The sequence below is a fragment of the Homalodisca vitripennis genome, chromosome 2 (genome assembly GCF_021130785.1).
Source record: "Homalodisca vitripennis isolate AUS2020 chromosome 2, UT_GWSS_2.1, whole genome shotgun sequence".
NCBI lineage: Eukaryota > Metazoa > Arthropoda > Insecta > Hemiptera > Cicadellidae > Homalodisca > Homalodisca vitripennis.
In genome coordinates, this window is record NC_060208.1 from 61043929 (window position 1) to 61069220 (window position 25292).

Consider the following 25292-nt stretch of genomic DNA (forward strand, 5'->3'; position numbering starts at 1 on the left):
TAGTGTTTTTATCCAATATGAATATAGACATATGTTCGAAATAAACTTTTATTTAATAAATATGAGCGAAAACCAAAGATATATTTTTAAATTTTAATACACTGATTGCATGTCGGTAGGCGCACTGCTTGATAATAATGCTTGATTTTCATTTTGAATCTTTTGAAAGTTGCCTATAATACTTAGTAGTTATGTAATTGGGTTTCTGTTTCTCAATTTTTATTTGTATTTAACCTTTTGTTGAAACATCACCAAACTACAAGACGCCTTCTGTAGTCTTGATAACAATTTAGGTTATAATATAACACCGGTCTTCCAGTGTTAAAAACATAACGTGAAAACAAGACAAATGGACAAAACCGCATGCGATGTTACCCAAACAGGCTGCCGAAACTCGATACTCAAGATCAGAACTCCAAATTTTTTATTACAAACAGTATTTAACTGTTCAATAGCGTGACTACTTGTAGAGAAGTCTCATCACCCCAAATTGTTTGACCAAGGCACCAAATTGAGAATCGCCTAAAAACTAAACTCTCTTGATCTTTGGCTCATTTTTCTTACCTCGCTTCTCTACGTCATGTCTTGATATTAAGCATAATTTTAGTGAAGAGATGAGACTTTAAAATAATTAAGAACGTAACCGTATAAAATATGTAACAGGGTGAGAAAAGGAAAGTCAAGAATGGATAGATTGAAAACGAACACTGTCTGTATGGCAGATCAATGACTGAAGTGATGATCAGTGCTGGGAATGAATAGGGTGCGTATGCACCTTATGCTGGAAGGTATATTTTAAAATAAATATAAAACCAGATGTTCTAAACTAACAGTTTTTTAAAAATCAATAGATAATTAGATATGCCACTTGGTAAGGGTGGTTTGTAGCTTAGGTTCTAGATGTTTGGAAGCAGCGCCTGTGACCTATAATGTACATTCCGAACATCAGCAGTGTCGTATATTCTGTGTTGACAAGTGACACTGTGTTGACAGGCCTGGTCACCTCGCGGGACGGCCGGATCAGGGTGGCGGATATCCAGGGCGAGTGGCACACGCTGGTGCGACACTACGGGCTGATGGCGCTGGTCGTGCTGGTGGGGCTGGTGTTCCTCGTCACCATCCCGCTCATAGGGTTGTTCTTCTGCTGCTGTCGCTGTGCTGGCCGGTGCGGGGCGCGCAGTCAACCCTTCGAGAAGCGCTACGACCCCTGTCGCCGACACACGCACGGCTTCTTCCTCAGCTGCGTCACAATACTCATCGCGTAAGTTGGCAATTTGCTCATGTATCCTCTCGACTCACTCACCATGGATTGTGGTCAAATTGTGGTCAAAAATCTATCGTAGTTTAGATCTCATTAGACTATATGCATAACCCATGTAGAATGTTTATACTCATGTAGAATTTACACCATGTTTTGAGATAAATCGTACAGTCCCATAATTGATCATACTATAGCATTATATTTAAAAAAAAACGTTTTTATTAATGTTCAAGTTGAATTAAAGTTGTACAAAACAAGGCCATATTATATGCAAAAAAATTTATTTCAAGTTCAACGTTAGAAAATAAGATTAAATATTTTACTTTAATATTTATTTAAAGTAGCCTGATTAATTATTTAGATATAATGCAAAATATTTGTCTTGTAAGTGAATAGTTGCACTTATTTAAGTGGACTTTCGAAAATTGTCCAACATCTCCCATACTTGGCTACCCTATTCATTATTACCTGACTGCTATGTCATTCATTCACCGGTACCATGGCGCACAGAAACTACTTTTTTATTTTTTCAATAGAAATAGTTATACACAATATGTTATCTCCAAGAAAATATAAATTAAATGAGTGTAAATACAATATAAAAGTAATACGTTACAGTAGTGGAATTATAATTTTAATACACATTTTAATATACAGTATACTCACGTACATTTCAATGTCAGTCACACTATTTCTGAAGTAGTTGTTTTTGTATTAATCTTCTTCATTTTGGTATGGATATTTTATATTTTATAAAATTAACTATTAAATAAGAATGAATAAAACGGATCATCGCACATCGGAAACACAGTCAGTCAATGACTGAGTGGGCAGGCTGCCTATTAGGGCTGTGAGCGCTTTGTCCTGTAAAAGCCAAAAACTTTAAGGACAACGGTTCTCGGGACAGAGTTTAGTTAACGTTCCCTGTCACATATGGAAAGATATAAATGTAAATATGACAATAAACTTTTTAATTTAATTTCAACTTGAATTTGAATTTTAAAATGTTTAATAATAATTAACGTCTGGCTGATTATACATTCATGTATAAAGGCACAGGTAAAATCTTTTACTTAAAAATGATAAGCATATCTTTCAGCAGTTGACACCATTTGCTCAATAGATAAAAATCTTTCTTAAATCCAACATTTTTCTTTGCAACTCAAGTCTTTCAGAAAATACGAGGTTAACTGATTAGTTATAAACTCATTTTTGAAGGTAAATGTTCTATATTCAGTGTGGTGGCTGATGTATAAATTATGACTGGAAACTCTACAGATTTTGATTGCCAAAGTATCAAAATATGTAAAACTTTCTGGGAATACAAAATCTTGCCTCTGTATAATGTTTCCAAATTTAAGTACTTATATTACTATTATGATTAAGAATTCTAAGTTGGGCTTTACTGTCATAGTCTTTCATTTCTGAGGTGCTCTTACCAACCTGTATAATATTTTACTTTTGTACACTATTTTGGAAGCTCTGAGAATTATATGAAAGTTGGTATATGATAAATAGAAATCAGAACAGCTGTTTGGAATTCACAGTAAATAATACCTGTTGTTAGCTTAAGACATGTAAGGCAATAAATAAATGCTAAAAAAATTATTCATTTATAATGGATTTTCTTCAATAAATGCTTGGAGAAATAATTTTTTAATAATTGCCTTCACTATTTCTAACATGCACTATTTTAAAATTGAAAATATTACATAAATAACTGTATTGAGCTTGATCAATTACATTTTTATTATAAAGTTTATACCATTGGTTCATTGCTTTTAATTTATTATGCGCCATATTCTTTTGAATAGTACATGTTAATTTAAATCAAAGTCCTTCCAAATATTATTCATAAATTGAAGTAATTAGCTTACTTTAAAAATATCAAAGCCCTTAAAACTATTTAATGTTTGGTGTGATTATGTATTATGTCTATTATTTGTAGTAAACAAAAAAATGGTCAGATACATTGAGTATTTTTTATGAGTTCGGTTTAAAAAAGTATTTAATTTTGATACTTTTGTTTAAGAACAGCTTTCATGATTCAAAATACTTATCCAGGAAAATCCAACATTTAAGACAAAATAACATTAATCACAACAACCCTTGTTTAAACCAGACACAGACAGCAAGCTGACAAGTATTTACTACAGGATAACAGATGGACATTCCTTTCTCAAGCTAAGATATCCTCTACTTCAAGTAAATGGTTGCTACTACAAGGAGAGAATATCCTTGTTGTACGTGGGAATGGGAGGGAATGCATGTATTTGTAAGCACAACTCATTCCGTGTTGCTTAAACTTTAAAGGAACTTTTATCACTTTATGCTCATAGTTGATTCAGATATCTTCTACGCTATTTTTATTTGTATCAACTTAATTTCATTGTTGTCATATTTTCATTGTATAAAATGTTCTAATGTTAATGATGTCATCTTTCGTGACTTATTGCATTAAGATCACATATCAATTTGCAATTTTTGGTCACAAATAAGCATATGCATTATATTATTATGATCTTAAATCTATTTGAATCACATTTTGATTTATCAGAGAATTCATTTTTGTGTGTGATAAATTGAAAAGTCTTGTGTGAGCTTATTGAACTCTGCTGATGTGACAGGTTTGGTGTAGTCTGCGCCTTTGTCACCAACGAGTATTTGGAGACAGGGACGAGAGCGTTGCCTGACGATGTTCATGTCTCACTTTCTGATACTGATCTCTACCTTGAGAACACAAAGAAGGTAATGTTAGCTATAGTATTCATAAATTTCATAATTCTTGTGATGTAGCCTTTATATTCCTCATATTCAAATATGAGGTGTTTGCTTGCTTATCCTCTTATTTTCAAAGTTTCATTGTCCTCTAAAGTGGTTCAATGTTTTTCAAGGATGTTGAATTTATTAGATCACCTACATTGTTTACAAAATATGATGTGGCAATCTCTATTATAATCTTATTTTAAGTGGATTTAATAAATGTATAAGTATAATACCTATTTAAATATTTCAAATTTTATCCTCTTTTACTAATCTAGTTCTAATATAATTTTAGCTATCAAAACTTTACATGATTACAAATATACATTTTTATTATGAAAAAAGCCAAGTTTTATGATAATTGTTTTCCAGTGAAACTAATTTACCATTGTGCGTAGTGTATTAGTGTATTATTAAGTAGAAATAATGTTTATGGAAAATTTCAAATATTGAAGATTAAAAAATGCCAGTGGTAATCTGAAGGCAAAATTTCATTTCAATCCTTTACCTCATCTCACTGCACCAGGTCTAAAGCTTCAATAGAAGTTTTTATCTAGATAGCTTTATCGATATTGTTAAATACTCCTATCTCAATCATTTATAAGATTATTAATGGCTCTTGGATAAATACCTGTACACAAATTCATCTTACTAAATGATGTGTTTAACGGGGGTGCAGCCAGAAATTTCTTCAAGGAATCAAACCCCGTTCGTTAATGTAAACCCCCATTTAACTATTGACGAGTGAGAAATCTCTGCTCCCCAAAATTTCTCTTTCAACTATACTTAAAAATTCATGCAAGACTGTCATTGATACTCCTGCAAATATGAAAGGCTGAAATACAAATATTTAGCTGATATATCCCAAAATTTTTTTTTTTTTTTTATCCTTTTTGGACGATTCAAACTTGAAAATTGGTTTAATAGTAATAAAATGCTGATTTGTGTAGTTAATCCAAGATTGTGAGTATTATAGTTTTCTAAAGCGCCTTTTATATTCTGTATATTCTTCAAATATAAGTACACAATTTTATCTGTTTTAATTTTTAAATAATTTTAGTAACCAACAGTTTGACTACATTTGAATTCTCAGTCCTATATTATTCTTTCTTTATAGTGTATTGCCAGTAGGATATATACTGTAATTTTGATTGTTTAGCAATTAAGTGTTGTGTACATGTTATTATTCCTAATGTTTATTCCATTTTATATACAAAAACTCGAATTCACCAATACAATTTAACTTGAAATTATCTAGAAATTCTGATCACAATTAAAATTTACACTACTTGATCTTTCAGATATCTCAGGCATAACATATGGTTGAAAAGTTTCCTAAATCGTAGAAATTGTTACGAGATAAATAATAAGATTGTACTAAATATTAAATTAGATCTGTAGATAGATAAATAATAATGGTAATAGTGAGTAATAAACTTAACAAATTGTAACAACTGTTATATTTAAGTCTTGACAATACTAATCTTTATTTCATTATTGTTTGTTCAAATTATTTACTGATCTGTAACTTTTTCATACTAAGGATGCTTTTTAACATATATTTTTTGTTAGCTTATTGTTATTCTGGAACGAAAACAGGAGTTTTATTTTATAAAGTAATTACTAAATTTCATCAAATTGAAGATGTAAAAGGACAATCTCAGTTTTACAACGTTAAAATTATAATCACTTAATTTGTATGAATGAAATACGAATTACCTATGTCAAAAGAATCTTAATGTGAAAAAAAGTAATATGTGATCATGGCTATATATAACATTTTCAATGTTGATTTAAAACTATTGAGACCTAGAAATGTTTCAAAAGTATCATTACAAAATGTTGTTTTGTATAATGTCAATACTTAATAGTAAAAAGGTTCTTTGTATACAATATAAAGAAGTATAATGGTGTCAAAAGATACAATTAATTAAAATCTTCTGGTCTCTTGATTTGGAATATGGAGAGTTTACTGAATCGAAGTTTTTTCATTGTATCGAAGAGTCTCTCTACGAGCCTTGTGTGGCCAAGTATATTTATGCTTTGTAAAAAGTGTGTTTATTTGTTCACAGGAAGTCAACAATTTGCTGATAACCAACTATGGTGAATTAGAATCAACACTGAACACAATTTTGCACAGTGAGTAATGTTTTTATATTATTAATTAAACGTTTTGTATAAAAGGAAGTAAATATTTTAAAAGTTGTAAATGATAACCCACCATGAGGCTGACATTATAAAGTTGTTGCAAAGTAAATGTATTCCCCATTCTACCATGGATCTGGCATCATGTAGTTGTCTGCAGTCAGTATATTTCCTATTCCACTATGAGACTGACATGATAAGACTGATGAATTCAGTTTTATACCCTGTCCTACCATTCGGTTGGCTGGCACTAGGGGTTGCCGACAGTCATTGTATTCTATATCCTGCCATAAGACTGGTATGATGGGGTTGGCTACATTAATGTATTCTGTATCTTCTTATGAGGCTGGTTTGATTGGGATCGTTGCAGTCAGCATATTCCCTACCCTACCATAATACTGGTATGATGGGGTTCATGTCTCTACTTTGCCATAAATCTGGTATGATGGGGTTGGTGGCAGTCAATGTATTCTATATCCTACCATTGATTTATGGTAGTGCATATTGCTAGACAAAAGTTAATGCCTGTTGTGTTGTCTGATATGTGGTATTAAACTTGTCTGCCTGAATGATCACAGCAGTGCTTCCTATCTTCTTGTGTTAATGGTTCGACCAATTAGTGCAATTAGTATACTCTTGTTATAAGTGACAGTTAGGACAATTGATATTAGTAAGCACCATAGCTGACTTTAATTTTGTAGAATGATGTAACATATCAGGAACCTAATTTCTTTAAAAGGAAATCAATCGAGGCATTATATATTTAATTGGCAGACCAACCAATCAGTCAACCATCTGTCGAGATTAGGCGCTTTAGTTGCCAATCCTGAAAAATGAATTAAAAAGAAAACCAAAAGTATCAAACAGATTAGATATTTGTAAGAAACCTATGGTCACAAATATAACTATAGTCACAGTATGGTTTTAACACGCTCAGTGCGGGCCCCGCGGATCCGCGGGGTAAGCGGCGGCGTAGCAGTGCGCGCCACGCGGATCCGCGGGGCGTTGCCATAGTCTCGAGTATTGCTCAGTAGTGATGGGATAACCGAATGGATTTTATAACCGACTAACCAGCCAGTTATTTTTGTCGTCAATCGGTTATTTTAGTCGAATGAATAACCGATTATCTTTTAAATTCAATCCACATTTTAGGGATGGGGTGGTGGGGGAAAGAACCATTCCTGTTGAGACAGGTACGCGGCGCGGCCAATTTACTCACGGCCGTACTTAGCTTTGGCGAGCCCTGGTAAAGATATTCGGTCGGGCACCGTCGTGTCCCCCCACCAGACACAGTCCCTTCATATAGACGTGTGACTGGCTCCGGAAGAAATTGTACGAAAACCCGGTCTGAGTTCGGACCTTAATATACAATCAAAAAATTTTAAGCAAACCCGCACTGGCAGAACCGTAACTGAAAACGAAATTCTGTAATTGTATTATTACTTTTTCCTGTGCATACGTTATAGTCATAACATTTTAAAATGTTATATTATCATATATCATTTATAACACTACAAGATAATTACCGTTCAAATTGCAAAATTATAATTTATTTTAATTACGAATCACGAAAGTTAATCGCTAAAGAACGATATTTCAGTAATAAAAATAACTTATTATAATAAACGAGCAATTCAAGTATAGACTGTCTGCACAACCAGTTAACTTACAGAAAATTATTCGGTAGAAAAACTAATCTAAAGACTAATTTAAAATAACCGATCAGAATCAACGACTAATTCAAGTACAGACTAAGTCTGCACAATCAGTTAACTTATAGAAAAAATTAGTCGGTAGAAATAAATAATCTAAAGACTAATTTAAAATAACCGATCAGAATCAACGACTAATTCAAATATAGACTAAGTCTTCACAACCAGTTAACTTATAGAAAAATTAGTCGGTAGAAAAACTAATCTAAAGACTAATTTAAAATAACCGATCAGAATCAACGATTAATTCAAATATAGACTAAGTCTTCACAACCAGTTAACTTATAGAAAAATTAGTCGGTAGAAAAACTAATCTAAAGACTAATTTAAAATAACCGATCAGAATCAACGATTAATTCAAATACTGTATAGACTAAGTCTACACATCCAGTTAACTTATAGAAAAATTAGTCGGTAGAAAAACTTATCTAAAGACTAATTTAAAATAACCGATCAGAATCAACGACTAATTCAAGTACAGACTAAGTCTGCACAATCAGTTAACTTATAGAAAAATTAGTCGGTAGAAAAACTTATCTAAAGACTAATTTAAAATAACCGATCAGAATCAACGATTAATTCAAATATAGACTAAGTCTTCACAACCAGTTAACTTATAGAAAAATTAGTCGGTAGAAAAACTAATCTAAAGACTAATTTAAAATAACCGATCAGAATCAACGATTAATTCAAATATAGACTAAGTCTTCACAACCAGTTAACTTATAGAAAAATTAGTCGGTAGAAAAACTAATCTAAAGACTAATTTAAAATAACCGATCAGAATCAACGATTAATTCAAATACTGTATAGACTAAGTCTACACATCCAGTTAACTTATAGAAAAATTAGTCGGTAGAAAAACTTATCTAAAGACTAATTTAAAATAACCGATCAGAATCACCGACTAATTCAAGTACAGACTAAGTCTGCACAATCAGTTAACTTATAGAAAAATTAGTCGGTAGAAAAATTAGTCTATAGACTAATTTAACTGGATGCAGCAAAAATAACCGACTAATCGGTTAAAATAAAATAACCGAACTAACCAGTTATTTTCATTCAGTTATTCCCACCACTATTGCTCAGTGTGAGCCCAGCTCTCGGCCGGGACGGTTCGTACTCGTTGAGCGTGGCGTGTGGTTCCGAGTTGACCTTGACTTGTACTTCGTTTCTGTTTCCCGCGTTTTTAGCATGTGCAAGTGATGCGTTCTTAGTGAGTTGTTTATTTATGTGTAGTGACATTGTACTATTGTATTATACAAGTTTTATATCGCATTTCACCATGTCTGCCAACCGTGCTACAGAAAATAGTGCTACTGACGATGAAGCATCAGATGTGGATAGTGAATCCAGTGGAAACACTGCTGTTGACAGTTCGGGTAGTGATAGTGAAGATATTGTAATAAACCCTTCATGGACTAATAATACAAATGGACTAAGACAGATCCCTTTCACCGGAAACAATAGATTGCTAGTAGATGTACCAGGTAATGGTTCACCGATTGACTGGTTTTTTATTTTGATGGACGATCCATTCCTTGAAAAAGTGTGCATTGAAACAAACAAATATGCTCTAGAACTATTTTGTGGACCAACAACAACTACACAATCTCGTGTCACAAGATGGAAGGACATTGAGGTGGCAGAATTAAAAACTTTTCTAGGCCTACTTTTGCATACTGGCTCAATTCGTCTCAACCGACTCCAGGACTACTGGAAAACAAATAGATTGTATAATTTGCCACTCTTTAGAGAGTATATGAGCCGAGATCGGTTCCTCCTCATACTCAGATGCTTACATTTTTCATCAGATAATGGAAACGAAACTGATCGTTTAGCAAAGGTGAAACTAATTGTTGACCACTTCAACAACAAGATGGATGAGGTGTACTATCCATGTAAAGAGTTGTCACTGGACGAAGCCATGGTGTTGTGGCGAGGAAGATTGGTGTTTCGCCAATATATAAAAGGCAAACGCTATAAGTATGGAGTGAACTTATACTCTCTTACTGAGCCTTTTGGACTGACATTGAGATTTTTAATCTACTCTGGTAAAGACGGAGATTTGTCTGGTAAAGGTCACTCATCTAAGGTAGTGTTGAAACTCATGGAAGGTAAACTTGGAAATGGCCACTCCATTTTTATGGACAACTTCTATAATAGTTTTGAATTGGCAGCTAAGCTTCTCTCTGAAAAAACCTACTGCACTGGAACTTTGAGAGCAGATAGGAAACACAATCCGGCAGCAGTGAAAAGCGCCCAGCTAAAGAAAGGGGAAACACAAGCTCAGTATGCAGAAGGTATTATGGTCGGGAAATGGCGTGACAAACGTACTGTAATGTACGTATCAAACGAGTACGAAAATGAAATGGTCACGGTTGTGAACAAGAGAGGGCAGGAAATCCAAAAGCCCCTGCCAATAGTGCAATACAATGCACACATGAAAGGCATCGACCGAGCGGACCAGATGCTCTCTTATTATCCTTGCGAGCGTAAAACCTTGCGATGGTATAAAAAGATATTTATTCATGTGATGCAAATAATCGTAATAAATGCCATGCAGCTTCACAATATGCATGCGATTGACAAAAAACTCTCTTTGTACAACTTTAGAAGCAGTTTGATAGAGAGTCTTTTACCCCCAAAGCAGCAAGCTCCTCTCATTACTCCGCCAAAAAACCCAACCCACAAACTTGTACAAAATGAAGAACGGGATAAAAAGGGTGACAGAAAACGTAAAGATTGTAGGGTATGCTACAAGAATGAAAAGAAAAGGAAGATGACAACATATACATGTTCTGTTTGTCCAGGTAAACCAGGACTTTGTGCTGTCAATTGTTTTGACATACATCACAGAGGCCAGCAGTAAAAGCCATGCCCTCAAGACCTTGTAAATATTGTATATAGTTTTATTTGTTTTTGTTTTGCACTGTACAATGAAATAGTTTCAAATTGGATTGTTTTTACAGTAGCCACTCGCGTTATTAAGACTTTTTAGCCGCGCTCTGTGCGACAAAACTCTTTCCGTGTGCTGACCCCGCGGATCCGCGGGTCAATCTGTGACGTTATGTAATCCGCCATTTTGGATCACGGACGTTATTATCTGCCCATAAATCTGCCTCTGATAGCAAATGGTAAGTGTATTAATATTAGACTTTAGGTTCTGGTGCAATTTACATGTATTTGCCGTCAGCAGTCAACGTTTTAAGAAGTTCATCTAGTAAGAAGTCCCACTTCCGTTCCCTCCTTTTTTGCCGCCATCTTGTTCTTGTTTCTGCCATGACGATCGAAATTTACTATTGGCCTCTGGTCAGTCGTAGGTGATTAGTTAGCTGATGCAGCTATTGTGACCTGTATTCTGTAGTTCATTTTTAATAATTAATAGTGAAGTTGACACATAACATGGCGGTTGTGATTCCTGACTTATGCGTATCACAACGCTCTGGTATGATTTGTTTATTTTAACCTAGATGTTAATTATGTGTTAGGTTAGTTATTTACCTGAAGAAGAGATCAGATTGCAGATCTCAAAACTTAGTGTTACTGATTTCTTGTATCACTGAACGATGGCAAATGTCTGGAAAAATCCTTGTTTCCTTCATGTAGCATATAACATAAAATACCTTTATATGTAGAAAATTTTGTTTGAAAAATGTAGGCCAGCAGTCTTACAGTTAATGTCTGTATGTAGACAATGGGAACTTTAAGACTTATAGATTGAGTAAAGTTTTACAAGGTTTTGTGATTCAGTGAAATTTGTTTTATAACGGCTCATATTGCAGGGAGCGGAGAGATCATGAAAGAAGAGCTAGGGGAGGTGTCCAAGGCAGAAGTGATCAGCAACCTAACGAACATAGTGCAGGGGCTCAACATCATCCGCACCGATCTTACCAACATTGACAGTCTCTCTGTGCGGCTCAAGGACAAAGCTGTGGAATTGGAACAAGGTTCGGGCTCGCATTCAGTGTTTTTCAAATCCTGTTCTTAATACAAAACATGTTGAAATATATAAAAACTAGTAATACTAAACTGTTTAATTACTAAAATCATACTAATAAATGTATTACAAAAATATTTTGGAGCGTACTTCCAAAAAACAAGCATTTAATACATGTATATATGCATAAGTCACAAGATGTTGCTTTTACTTGGTAACAGCAAAAATTTGCATGGTAGTGAGCAATTTGATGAATTGTCAAAATTTTACAATGAGCTAATGAAATAAAAATGTACAATTATTTAAAATGTATTTCTAAAATAATTTTTGTCATAATTATTTTACACTTCTGGTATGTATATATTTTTGTATAATTATTGCTAAACATTTTAAAAATATCTACCTTTTAATAGGTTATATAACAGTTTAAAATCCACAAATTATATTTTCTAAACTTTCAATTTTTATTATAAATGGATTAGGCTTTATGGGTTTTGTTTCATGTGGTATTACTGCCTCTTTTGTTTTCAATGTGGATGTTTTATGTATGCATATGACAAGTACTCGTTTCTTTTAACTTTATATGGTAACATAAAACGTAATCTTGTGAAAATAAACAAGATTTATGAGAACTGGTAAAGGAAAAATTGGGTTTTTTTTGAAGAGGCAATCATAACTTTGACTCAGCACATTCAGCCATTATATATCACTTTCATACATAGGAAATTAACCGAGCATTGCCCAATAGGCAGGAGGTGATCCTTCAGTTATCAGTTCACCATGTTAGCTATTGAATCACTCCTGTACTCTTTACAATCGAAACGTAATCTAATCACCAAATAAAAGGTAGGAGTATATGATGAGTAACATGCACCATCATCGAACTTGATCTTAGATTTTACTTAAGTAAAAATGAAGTTTCATGCAAAATTTCAAGTCAAATTTGATTTGTTCTTGAGATATTCTGTGGACAGACAGACAGGCATACGGAAGAAACATTTTGCTAGACCCTTGTGTTGAGCCAAGTAAGACTTTCTACCAAAAAAAGTAATGTTACGAGTTATTTATCGTATATCATCCAAACTTGTAAGAGTTATTTTTCAAACCCACAACCAACTTTAATCCTTAAAATGTGGCATAGAATATGTGTGTACCATTGGAAACGATCTATATGCAGCATACAGAAATATCTGTATTGACTTATTTTAGTTTATTGTTTACATTATAATTCACAAAAATGCTATGTATGTGTTATGTGAACTTATGTGAACACATAAAGTATGTTTTATGACCGTCAGGAAGCAAATTGGATTTGGAATGCTGTTGAAAAATATTTCTTTTTTAAGTATTTAGTATTTCTTTCCCGTTGTGTATCTAAGATATATTTATAAACACAAAACATTCAAGTTGATACCTTTAGTGGTTACTGAGAGAAAAATAATATATATCTTGAAAAATAAAACTTCTTAAAAAACCTAAAAAGTAGAGAACTATTGAGGTTTAGTCAAATACACAGCACAATTTCTTATTTTAATACAACCCTGGTGCATATGATGGTTCTTCACTCTCCTCTTTCTTCTAAAATTTTACTTCTAACTTTTTAGAAGATGTTTGTGCTTGTCTTAACTTCTTTTGGAGTTTATCCTGTGCTTTCTCCACATTTTTTATGCAAACTCAGTCGAGTTGTTCCATGGTACAAATCAGATGAGTCTTAGGCCACAGTTTAAAAGGTCCCTATTCCTCATTGATTAAAGTTACACACTGCCATACTCGCTCCAGGTTTTAGTGTCCTTAGCACTACAAATATTGTTTTTGGAATGTAACACCAAATAACACTATTGAAACCCACAAGTTTTCCCTTCAAACATTTTTCTAACAACACAGCAGAGATTATCAATTATAGAGAATACACTAATGATAGCATTATATCAAAACTATTATTGTGTAATAAGTAAAAAATAGCTGGTGTTGGAAGATGGGGATGATTCTAATTTCAGAAAACAAACAATTGACATACTCATATAAATATGGCATAGCTTTAAAATCAAATAAGGTTCAAGTGTTATATACCATTACAAATAAGGTATTCCAGGCTATAAAATACCAACAAAAACATTTTTTTAAGCAAAAAATTGAATGGTGCATTGACCTCTCCCATAAGTATATCAAAATGACACCAAGAGTGAAAAATTCTTAAAATAGCATGAAAAACCCAAATCCACCAGCAAAAATAGCGGGTTCCATAAGAAATTTCAAAGTTTATTGCCATATTGTAATAATTGTAATATGGATAAGATTAAGGTAAGGTTCCTAATTTAAAGGTTGCTCTAAAATTAATATTTTATGAGATTACAATGGTGGCTCCTGAGTTAATCACCCTGTATATTTAAATAACAAAACAATTAAATTAGTGAAAGATATATAAAATATGAAATGACTGCCTTGTTGGATGTAAGTACTGTTGATACTTGTATGCAGTAATATTTATGTCATTGCAATGACTCACACACATGATAGTATCATTACTAATGGTATTGATAGACAATTAAGTCACCAAATTAAATAAAATAGAACACAAGCTTTAAACTCAGTAGTGACAAGTAAGATACGCACATGTTTATGATCTTGTTGTCAATGTAATTTTATAATGGAGAGGTTTTTGGATTTTAAAAGTAAATATTGGATTTGATGTTGGATGTCAAGTGGTAGCTGACCAACTTAACTTTTTGATTTACAGCTCTGAAGGAGACCAGAGAGAACCTGTTGGATAAGTTGCGGCAGTGTCAGTCACAACCGGCCTGTGCAGAGTTCCTGCGTAACTACAACATCACACATCTCAACCTCGAGACAGATTTTGCTCAGGTACTTGCTCACATTCCTCCTGTGTTTTTGTGTATTTCTTTAAATAAAACTCTGCATTTTCTCACATCTGATGCTTGTGCAATCTTATTAATTATTAAAAATATCAAGTTGTTGCTGTCCATACTGTAAGGATTTTGGAGCCCAAAAGATATGACAGTTTAAAGACACAGAGAATTTAAAGTCCTAGTTCTAAACATGTATTGGCTCTTGTTACTAAATATTAGTGTATTTTGAGAACTATGGGCAAAAATCCAGGAATAAGTAGCATCTTTAATTTCATATTCTTTTTGTGTGCAATGAGTACTTATAAATATTTTTAATATTTTGTTTTTGCTCGTAACATATTAAATTTGATTAATACAATAAAATGTATAATAATAAATGACAAATACTTTTAAATTTCTGTCTAGAATTATTTAAAATAAAAACAACAACATTTGAATGTTTTAAAGTGAAACATTGGATATTGTACAACATATTCAAGAAAGCTGGACAATAAATGAATGTTTCTTCAAGGAAAACAGTGTGTGTCCAGTGTCCAAGTTTTAAAATGTATTACTTGAGAAATATTAAAACTCATGTATTTTGAAATGGAACATACCACTTTCTAGATTGTTTGCAATATATAAAAGTAGGCCTCTTTCATTGGAATATCCAGATGGGTTGAGTGGAATTCAATGGAAGTGTTGTTACATTTTGTAAAATATATTTCTACAAAAGTTAAATTACATTTATGAAACAAAGCCATACTGATGAACTAAAGGTTACTGGTTAAAAAACTGGCTTGTTAAAATATTCGCTATCAATAGAAATTACATTAAATACATTTTTATATACCTTTTATTATTGCATTTTGTCATACACTCAACTTATTGTAATTTATTGTAAATAAATTTTCTTGTGTTATAACACGTATGAAGATGGTTCTGATCCAAAATTTTTTTGTTTCATGCACAGTTACTTGAGAAATATCTCCCAAAGGTGGGTATTGAATGCGTGTCAACTGATTTTTGTTACAATTGTTTGATAAAAAGATTGTGTTTTATACTTGATTATGTTACTTCTTCTTCTAATTTAAATTGTACTATAATATTGTATTTTATTGAAAGTAGTGACTACTTATGAATTAATTACTAGTGATTGAAAATGTCTTGACTTAGAAAATGTGTGTTAGTAACATTTTTAAGAACTCATTGGTTAGTATAGCATTTTTAAGAACTCATTGGTTAGTATAGCATTTTTAAGAACTCATTGGTTAGTATAGCATTTTTAAGAACTCATTGGTTAGTATAGTTATAAAAACTTGCATTAATTAGCTTTAAGAATCTTTTGTACTGTTAACGTTTTGATTTGAATGAAGAATGTAAATTTTACTATAAATTTAGTTTGTGAATAATGTTGATTAATAAACATCATATACAGGGTATGTAAAATCTGTAACTGCTAAATGTCAGGTCTGTAAACACCTGAATATTTTTTAACCCATTACTGATAAAACATTTGCACGACATTACACGCCTATCTAAACTACAATTTGAAGCAGTAACCATCACAAGCTTACATGGGGTGGGGGGGAATGGAATGACCCATGGGGAGTGTTTTGGAAATCTTTAATGCAGGGCTAGAGCACTACCCAAATATTCCGTTTAGTAACCAAAATTCGATATTAAAAGTATTGATACTTTTACAAAATTCGATACTCAAGGTGCTTTACTTTATGATATGACACTCCCCACAGACCATACTCCTCCCCCCCTCCCCAATGTAAGGATGCTTAGTTAAGATAGCCGCCTAATGTACAAAGTTTGAGATATTATTAATTACGTTTTATCACCATTATGTCACAGCTTATTGTAAATGTGTTCTTTTAGAGATTTTCTCCCAATTGTTGTAATGTCTATATGAGTCCTCAGGGCTCTGTTACCAATATAAACCCAGTCAGAAGCAGTTGCAGATGCTAAGACTAGTAGTGTCTTGTCTAGTTGCCAATCATTACTGCAAGCCTGCAGATAGTGCAGCACTGTTACAGAACGTTATACACAGATGCTAAGACTTGTTGTGTTTTGTCTAGTTGCCAAACATTACTGCAAGCTTGCAGATAGTGCAGCACTGTTAGAGAACGATATACACAAATGCTAATACTAGTAGTGTCTTGTCTAGTTGCCAATCATTACTGCAAGCCTGCAGATAGTGCAGCACTGTTACAGAATGTTATACACAGATGCTAAGACTTGTTGTGTTTTGTCTAGTTGCCAAACATTACTGCAAGCTTGCAGATAGTGCAGCACTGTTAGAGAACGATATACACAAATGCTAATACTAGTAGTGTCTTGTCTAGTTGCCAATCATTACTGCAAGCCTGCAGATAGTGCAGCACTGTTAGAGAACTTTATACACAGATGCTAAGACTTGTTGTGTTTTGTCTAGTTGCCAAACATTATTGCAAGCTTGCAGATAGTGCAGCACTGTTAGAGAACGATATACACAAATGCTAATACTAGTAGTGTCTGGTCTAGTTGCCAAACATTACTGCAAGCCTGCAGATAGTGCAGCACTGTTAGAGAACGTTATACACAGATGCTAAGACTTGATGTGTTTTGTCTAGTTGCCAAACATTACTGCAAGCCTGCAGATAGTGCAGCACTGTTAGAGAACGTTATACACAGATGCTAATACTAGTAGTGTCTTGTCTAGTTGCCAAACATTACTGCAAGCCTGCAGATAGTGCAGCACTGTTACAGAATGTTATACACAGATGCTAAGACTTGTTGTGTTTTGTCTAGTTGCCAAACATTACTGCAAGCCTGCAGATAGTGCAGCACTGTTAGAGAACGTTATACACAGATGCTAAGACTTGATGTGTTTTGTCTAGGCCTAGTTGCCAAACATTACTGCAAGCCTGCAGATAGTGCAGCACTGTTAGAGAACGTTATACACAGATGCTAAGACTTGATGTGTTTTGTCTAGTTGCCAAACATTACTGCAAGCCTGCAGATAGTGCAGCACTGTTAGAGAACGTTATACACAGATGCTAAGACTTGATGTGTTTTGTCTAGTTGCCAAACATTACTGCAAGCCTGCAGATAGTGCAGCACTGTTACAGAACGTTATACACAGATGCTAAGACTTGATGTGTTTTGTCTAGTTGCCAAACATTACTGCAAGCTTGCAGATAGTGCAGCACTGTTAGAGAACGATATACACAAATGCTAATACTAGTAGTGTCTTGTCTAGTTGCCAAACATTACTGCAAGCCTGCAGATAGTGCAGCACTGTTAGAGAACGTTATACACAGATGCTAAGACTTGATGTGTTTTGTCTAGTTGCCAAATGTTACTGCAAGTCTGCAGAATGTGTCGGCTCTGCTGGAGAGCGATATAGAGCAGGAGGTCAGCAAGGGGCAGCAGGAGTTTGAGAAGGTTCAGCAGCAGATTCAGCACATTGTAGACGAAGGAAAGCCTCTCATATCCGACGCCATCAAGCGTGCCGGTGAGAGTTGTATTAGATTTGATTTGTGTTAAGAATTTACTGTCTAAATAACTTTAGGTATTTTTTATACTATTGGATATTGGTAAAATTAATTAGGAGGTATTTCAGTTGTAAAACCAGTTGATGGTAATCAAAAGAGGAGGCTCCACAAATAAAACATGCTGAGGTTTCATTGCATGGATTCAATTTAATTATTGTAGTTAATAATTTTAAATAAATGTTTTTCTTCCACACAACAAAATGTATTTAATACTTCAATTGGTTAATGTACTGAGCTGTTAACATTTTAGTAAATGACCAATACAAAAAAGGAAAGTAAAATTCTTTTCTTTCTATTCATGCTAACAGAATAATACTAGATTAAACAATTAATTAAACAAAAATTATCTTGCACCTGTTTAAAGTTGCAGTATCTACTGACTCATAAATATTGTGAGATAATGTGTGTAAACCTGTTGATATCAGACAAAGAACCTGATCTTGTTTCTACAATCTTCTAGTGATAGTTTCTCAGTATTGTAACAACAAAGAGCCTTTTATTTATTTATTACTCAGTTATTATTTAGCCAATAATTACAAATACTACATATATGTACGTTTCACCAACAAACTATACTGTTGACATCTAAGCTTTAGAAAAGGTCCTATATCTTATTACACTAGAGACTACAGCTTGAAATGATATAAATCTGAGCATTTTTGCCCATTTACACTTTAATTTTGCTATATAGATAACTTTTCTGCCATATTAATGAGATATAGTCTATAAAACTAAATAATACTAATGTAAAACTAATTTATTTGATGTTTTTTATGCATTTTAGTAAAAACGTGTTTTGTTTCATCTGAAATTATAATCGTCTATGTAAAATAAAAAATATTATTGCTAAAAATTGGTATTTTTATATATAAAATTTATCTTTATGAAAATAAGCTTACAAAGTGCTGAAATTGGAGTGACAATTTTGAACATGTAAAATATGGCAAATGTTTAAAAGCGGTTTTTTAATAAACATTTGGTTTTATAGAGACTTTAATTTAGTATTTAAAATAAATAGCTCTGATATGAGGGCTATTCAGAGATTAAGGGACGTTTTGGAATTTAAAAAATCCCAAATACTAGAAAAACATATTATCATATACATGTGATAGAAGAACTAAAATACTGCTTTTGTAAATAATCACCTTATAAATTCAGGCACTTACAGTAGCAGTGGACAAGCTTTGAAATTCCTGTGTCATAGAATTTTGTCACCTGTGATCTCATCCACTCAGTATGTAGAGTTCCTCATCATTGTCAAAACACTGTGTTTTTAGCCAGGTCTTAATTTTCGGGAACAAGTGAAAATTAATTGAAACAAGATGAAAACTGTAATGTGGATGAGGAAAACTTCCCAGTTGAACAAGTGCAAGAGTTTGTACGATTTTCCATGTGAGGTTAGGCATTGTCAAGCAAAAGCAAAATTTTGGAGTTTTTCCTTGGTACTTGTTTTGTACAGCTCTCTTAAGATTTTGCTGTTTGGCTGTACCGCTCATATTTAATTGTTGCACCACGTTCAAAATCAATAAGAAGCTCAATTATCGTGAAACAGTGGTTTTCACAAATTTTTTCGTCAACTTTGGCAACCGGATCTTCTGTCATAATGCTCGGATGTCCACTCTTCTCTTGATCATGAACATTTGGTCTTTGAAACTGAATGCACCACTTCCTGACAGAGAAGTCATTACATTGTTCCTGTACACTTCACACAGTTCCCGATGAATTTCTTTTGGTGTTAAGGTTTTTGCTAACAAAAACAAATCATAGACCACACTTCACAACTGGCGGGATTTTCGGTTGCAGCACACATTTCAAATTTGAATATTAAAAAAGCGAGCAGTGCTGATATGTTCCAGCACACCAATATATATGCGATTGGCGTGTGCCTGTCAGCATCAGGTGGAAACATTCCTTACTTTCTGAATAACCCTCGTAATAAGAGATGTTGGATCTGGTGTAAAACTACTGTCATTATTTTTATCACTTTTTTAAAGGCTTCTAATACACTAACTTTATTTCTTAAATAAATTTGATTTTGTAAAACACTTACTGTTTAATAGATTTAGATAGGCAATTTAAAAATGTTTTGCCTCTCTTATTTAATTTTTATTATTTTATAAATATATAAAACAAAATGGTTGTATCTATTGGTTGATTTTATTGTAAATAGTTGTAACTAACAGATGTTATTTTGTTAAATTAATAGTTGCCAGTGTTTATTAACACTTTGAGTCCCGGGTTCTTAGTAATATTTATAATATGTGCTGTCCCAGCCATTTCAAGGGTTTTTTAGTTAAATTGTAAAAAATTTTAAGTTATAGTTTCTTAGCAACCAATATATCAATTTAAAAAGCAGAAAAATATAAATAAAACTATTAAAAATGTTACTTATCTTTTTGAAGTCAATACAAATCTTGAGTCCATAAAAAGTGTGTAAAATACTGAAGAAAAAAAAATTGGAACATAACACATAAATTAATTTGCACATTTTTCTTCTTGAGTATTTTCTGCTAACCATAACATATTACACATCAAAATAAAGCCAAGAAGTTGTAGTTCAGATATATGTATATATATCCAAGGTAAATATATCAACTTTTTTGAAATCAATGAAAATGTTGAGTCCATAAAAAGTGTGTAAAATACTGAAGAATAAAAATTGGAACATAAAGCATAAGTTTGTTTATACATTTTTCTTCATGATTCTTTTCAGCTAACCATAACATATTACACATCAAAATAAAGCCAAGAAGTTGTAGTTCAAATATATTTATTTATAATCAAGGTAAATAACACAGATGAAAAGTCGAATAGAGAGAATATAGTCCTATTTACAAGTAGTTAGCATTAGTGTGAAATAATTTGAAACATTCAGGAAGGTAGAGGGCAGTGTCACGCTCTAGGGAAAACCACACAGTTTCTTTTCTTCCAGATTTGCCTTTAGTTTTTTTTATTTTTCTCTGAACAAACACTGAGCAACACAAAATCCTAATTGTATAAATAACTATAACTAAAACAACTTTTATTTCACTGTAAAACACAAAGCGAGTAGACGTACAAAGAGAACAGACGCCACGGCACGGCACTAGCAGACAAATACGTAGTTCTTGACTAATGTAAGATAAATAACATTATAAAAACTATAACTGAGCACTCCAAATACTAATTTTATAAACAACTGTAGCTAAAATAACTTATAATTCACTGTAAAACACAGAGCTAGTGTAAACAGTGCAGACGTCACGGCACCAGCTGACAACTGCGTAGTTGGTGACTCAGCGTCGTATCAGCTGTTTGTTACACAATTTCTGTTATAATATTTTTTTGCTTGTAACCGTTTATAAATAACCAAAGACTAATAAAATTAGTCTAATATGACTTGCTAAACATAACACAACCTCTAAAAACGTCAGTAATGCGAATTACCAGTCTCCACAAACTAAAAATAGACTGCCCGGCCTGAGCTCGGGCTTGGGATTCAAAGTGTTAATTCTGATAGTAATTTTTGTCTGTATTAGGTTTATATTCTGTATTAGGATATAAATATAAACAATGGTGTAGCAAATCTCTTTTGATCACTTGAGTTATTCATCTAATGGTCTTGTGGATGCTAAGGTGTGGTGTTAAAAGAGGGAGCTAACAAGATCACCCAGATGCTGGACAGGGCTAGACACATCCTGCGTTCTGAGTCCAAGGAGCCGATGGAAGTTGGGGAACAATATCTGAATGAGTATGGACCCTACCAGTGAGTATTGCTTTATAAATGTGTTAACTGGAAGTCTAAGTTTATTGTACAATGATTACATTTCAGTCGTAGCTCAGCAAAAAATGTTTCTATCCCTCTCAATATTACATCTTTGTATAATCTAACACTAATCTCATTTTAAAATGTATAAAGTAAATTGACTGTGATTTATGTCTGTGATGCAAAATTGCTAGGTACATTGATATAAAGTTCTTGTTTACAGTTTTTTTTTAAGAAAATAATGTAAGTTTGTTATAGATTTTTGAATTTTTGTACAGTGAAAATTTTAAAATGTACTTAAATTACTTTGTGAAATTTTGTACAAAATAACATTTATAACTAATTTTATTATTTTTACACTGATAATTCCTTAAAAAAACTGTTTTGCAGACAGATTATTTAGCAATAAAATGTATGAAATTTGTTGTCTATAAAAAAATATCTTTCACTAAAAATCTGAGTAAATTTTAAAGCAGCTTTGAGGTCTATTATTCTTTAGAGATTACATAATTTAACTTAAGGTTTTGGAAGAGTAATTATTATTAATGATGAGGAGTTGGGTCTACACTATGTTCTGATCTTTTTCCAGACACTACTTGGGTCTCGGAGTGAGTTGTACTCTGCTGGTAGTACTGTCTTGTTTGACGTTTGGTCTCTTCTGTGGCTACTGTGGCAAGAGGCCTGACGGGGGCTATAACGACGACTGCTGCGACAAAGGCACTGGCTCCCGCTTCCTCATGTTGTGAGTATTTCACTAATCATCCTATTGATTACTGAAAGATAATTTCAATAAAAGAGGCTAATACAAATGATGTGCAGTATTGGAAATAGAAACAATTGTACAATCAGAATTTAAATATATTGTTTTGCAATTCGTAAATAGTGAAAAAATTGAATATCTCTGTATAAAAAATTGTATTTATGAACTTTAATAATAATAACATTATTATGTTACTTTAGAATTGTTTAATACATTTCTAGAATAATTAGTTAAAACTATTCAAATAACCTAGAAATGTTGAAAGATAAAAAAATGTATACAAAACTATAGATCCAAATTTAATTTATAGACTTATTCAAAACTAATAACAGTTTTTTTTTTCTTGTATTAGCCATTTATATTAAAGACGGCAAATTATAACCATTAAAACTGCCAAAGTAAATTTGTTCAATAATGTATTAAGGGTGTCAATAGGTGCCAATCTCCACCTTAAAAATTTCAGAGGAAAGTAATAAAATGTTCTGACTAAATTTATGCACTGACTTAACAAAACCAACTTACGGATTATTTCTGTCTGTAGGGGAGTCTGGATCATGTTCCTGAGCTGGGCTGCACTGATGGTGATCACAGTTTTCTACTTTACAACTGGCGTGTTAGCGGATCGCGCTGTCTGTTACACGCTGCGCCACCCCGACTGTCGTCTGTACAAGATGGTGGATGACCAGCTGCCTATTAGACTGTATGGCTCGCCCAACAGGCCTGTCCCACCACTCCGACTCAGTCAGATTGTCAAGTGAGTGGTGATTGTTGTATCTTTACCCATCTTCCTTACATCAAAACTATTTAAGACTAGTAATTCAACTGTGTATGCCTGAAATATTTGTCATTTTATGTAGTTGTGGGTTAGTCTACATTTAGGAGACAAAATATTTAATATCTGCATAACTAAGTAAACACATGAAATGTCAGAATAAGAAAAAATCGGCCATATCGAAATACAGTTTTAAAACCTAACATATAATAAAATTGGTCAATACAAAATGTCCATACTAATATCAAAGAAAAATAACGAATACTCATCAAAAGTGTGTATAGACTGCTTCTGTGTCTCAATCTACCTACTATAATAACAAAACATCAAAACCTATAATGACCACATTTTTACAATTCCCACATTTATTGATGCTTATGCAGTGAACCCAAGGATTTCTGATCATTTATCTTCTGTGGCAAATTTTACAGTTTTTAATAATATTAATAAAACTTTCAAATTACAGTGCAAACAGTTTTTGTACGAATAACATCTTTCAGCTTTATCAAGATAGGTAATGAAACTAGGGGTAAACTTTACTCTGTTCCTTAGAGGTATGAAGAACTTGTTGACAACCAACAATTCAATTCAATTTATAAGAAGTTTTTAAATATATTTTTCATGTAATTTTAACACACACTGTAAAAGGTTTTCAAAAATCAAATCCTATTTACATTGCTGGGGTTGACAGACTGAATAATGAATTTTAAGTTTTGATAAACAGAAAGCTTTTTACATACTACTCAAAAACAATAGAGAAATATAAATGTATTACTGTTATACAGATTGATATTAGTCATGTAAAACTTATCTAAGGAATACAATACAATACAATACAATATTTATTTACCAAAGAGACATTTTATTACAGATGTATAAGGCAAGTCACAATAATAAGCAACATTGGGATTTATAACGAGAAGTCTTCTTCAGTCCATTGTTCAGATACAAATTCACTAATTGAGTAAAATGCTTGTTTAAGAAATAAAATCACTAACCTTGTTCTTAAACTTGACGTAACTTCTTTACAACAGTTAGAAGAATTTTATTTAATAACTTGCATTATCAAATGACATGACATCAAGTTGCATGATCATTATGTAATATTTAATAACCCTTTTCTTAAAATATTAAAATAGAACTTTACTAGATAACCTTATGTAGTGAGACTCAATGAGACAATTGGGTGTTTACAGGAAGTGCCACAACAACGAGAGTCTGTATAATGTGCTGGAGCTGCATCACCTTGTTGACATCTCCAAATATCCTGCTCTCCCACAAGAATTCGGGATAAACCAGCAGATAGAGGAGCTCACTGGCCGCATCAGGTAACTTCTAACAATTAATCCAGCTTAACATTTATAGTGTCAACGTTTAAAATCCCAGATACTAAAACTGTTTTTCTTTATACTGTTGTTAGTACAATAATATTTTTACTCAAATTTAAAATCACAAAGACATGTACAAATTTCTAGAAGCATTTCTCAGAGTCAAAAATAAAAAAATTTCCTTAATTTTACATGGGTTTGGAAATTTTCTGTACCAGAGCTTTATGGTTACAAAGTTAGCTTCAAAATATTGTTTTTGATACATGAATAGTTTAGTATTGATTCTAGATTTAGAAATCTCTCAATTATTCTTAATGAAGTCGGATGTTTTTCAATCTCTTATCTCTTTTTGTTTTAATCTAATTTTGATGCTTTCATTTTTAGGAAACCTATTGATAGAAATGAATCAGAATTTTTTTGGACTGTTAGTCTTTATCATAATATTATATAAATTTAAGGTGTTTGCATTACAAAG

The 25292-nt window shown here is 32.6% G+C and overlaps 1 protein-coding gene across 3 annotated transcripts in view; it reads left to right on the forward strand.

Moving 5' to 3' along the window:
- The window catches only part of LOC124354032 (prominin-like protein), a 134474-nt gene that overhangs the window by 89985 nt on the left and 19197 nt on the right, over positions 1-25292 (forward strand). For 2 of the 3 annotated variants that reach the window (XM_046804184.1, XM_046804187.1), the window contains exons 2-12: positions 994-1261; positions 3889-4009; positions 6097-6163; positions 11667-11831; positions 14559-14683; positions 15641-15664; positions 18007-18172; positions 21828-21957; positions 22547-22699; positions 23259-23471; positions 24686-24817. In XM_046804184.1, coding sequence (XP_046660140.1) covers positions 994-1261; positions 3889-4009; positions 6097-6163; positions 11667-11831; positions 14559-14683; positions 15641-15664; positions 18007-18172; positions 21828-21957; positions 22547-22699; positions 23259-23471; positions 24686-24817 — 1564 coding nt within the window. The remainder of the gene's footprint in view (positions 1-993; positions 1262-3888; positions 4010-6096; positions 6164-11666; positions 11832-14558; positions 14684-15640; positions 15665-18006; positions 18173-21827; positions 21958-22546; positions 22700-23258; positions 23472-24685; positions 24818-25292) is intronic. The other variant, XM_046804185.1, reaches the window with a different exon arrangement.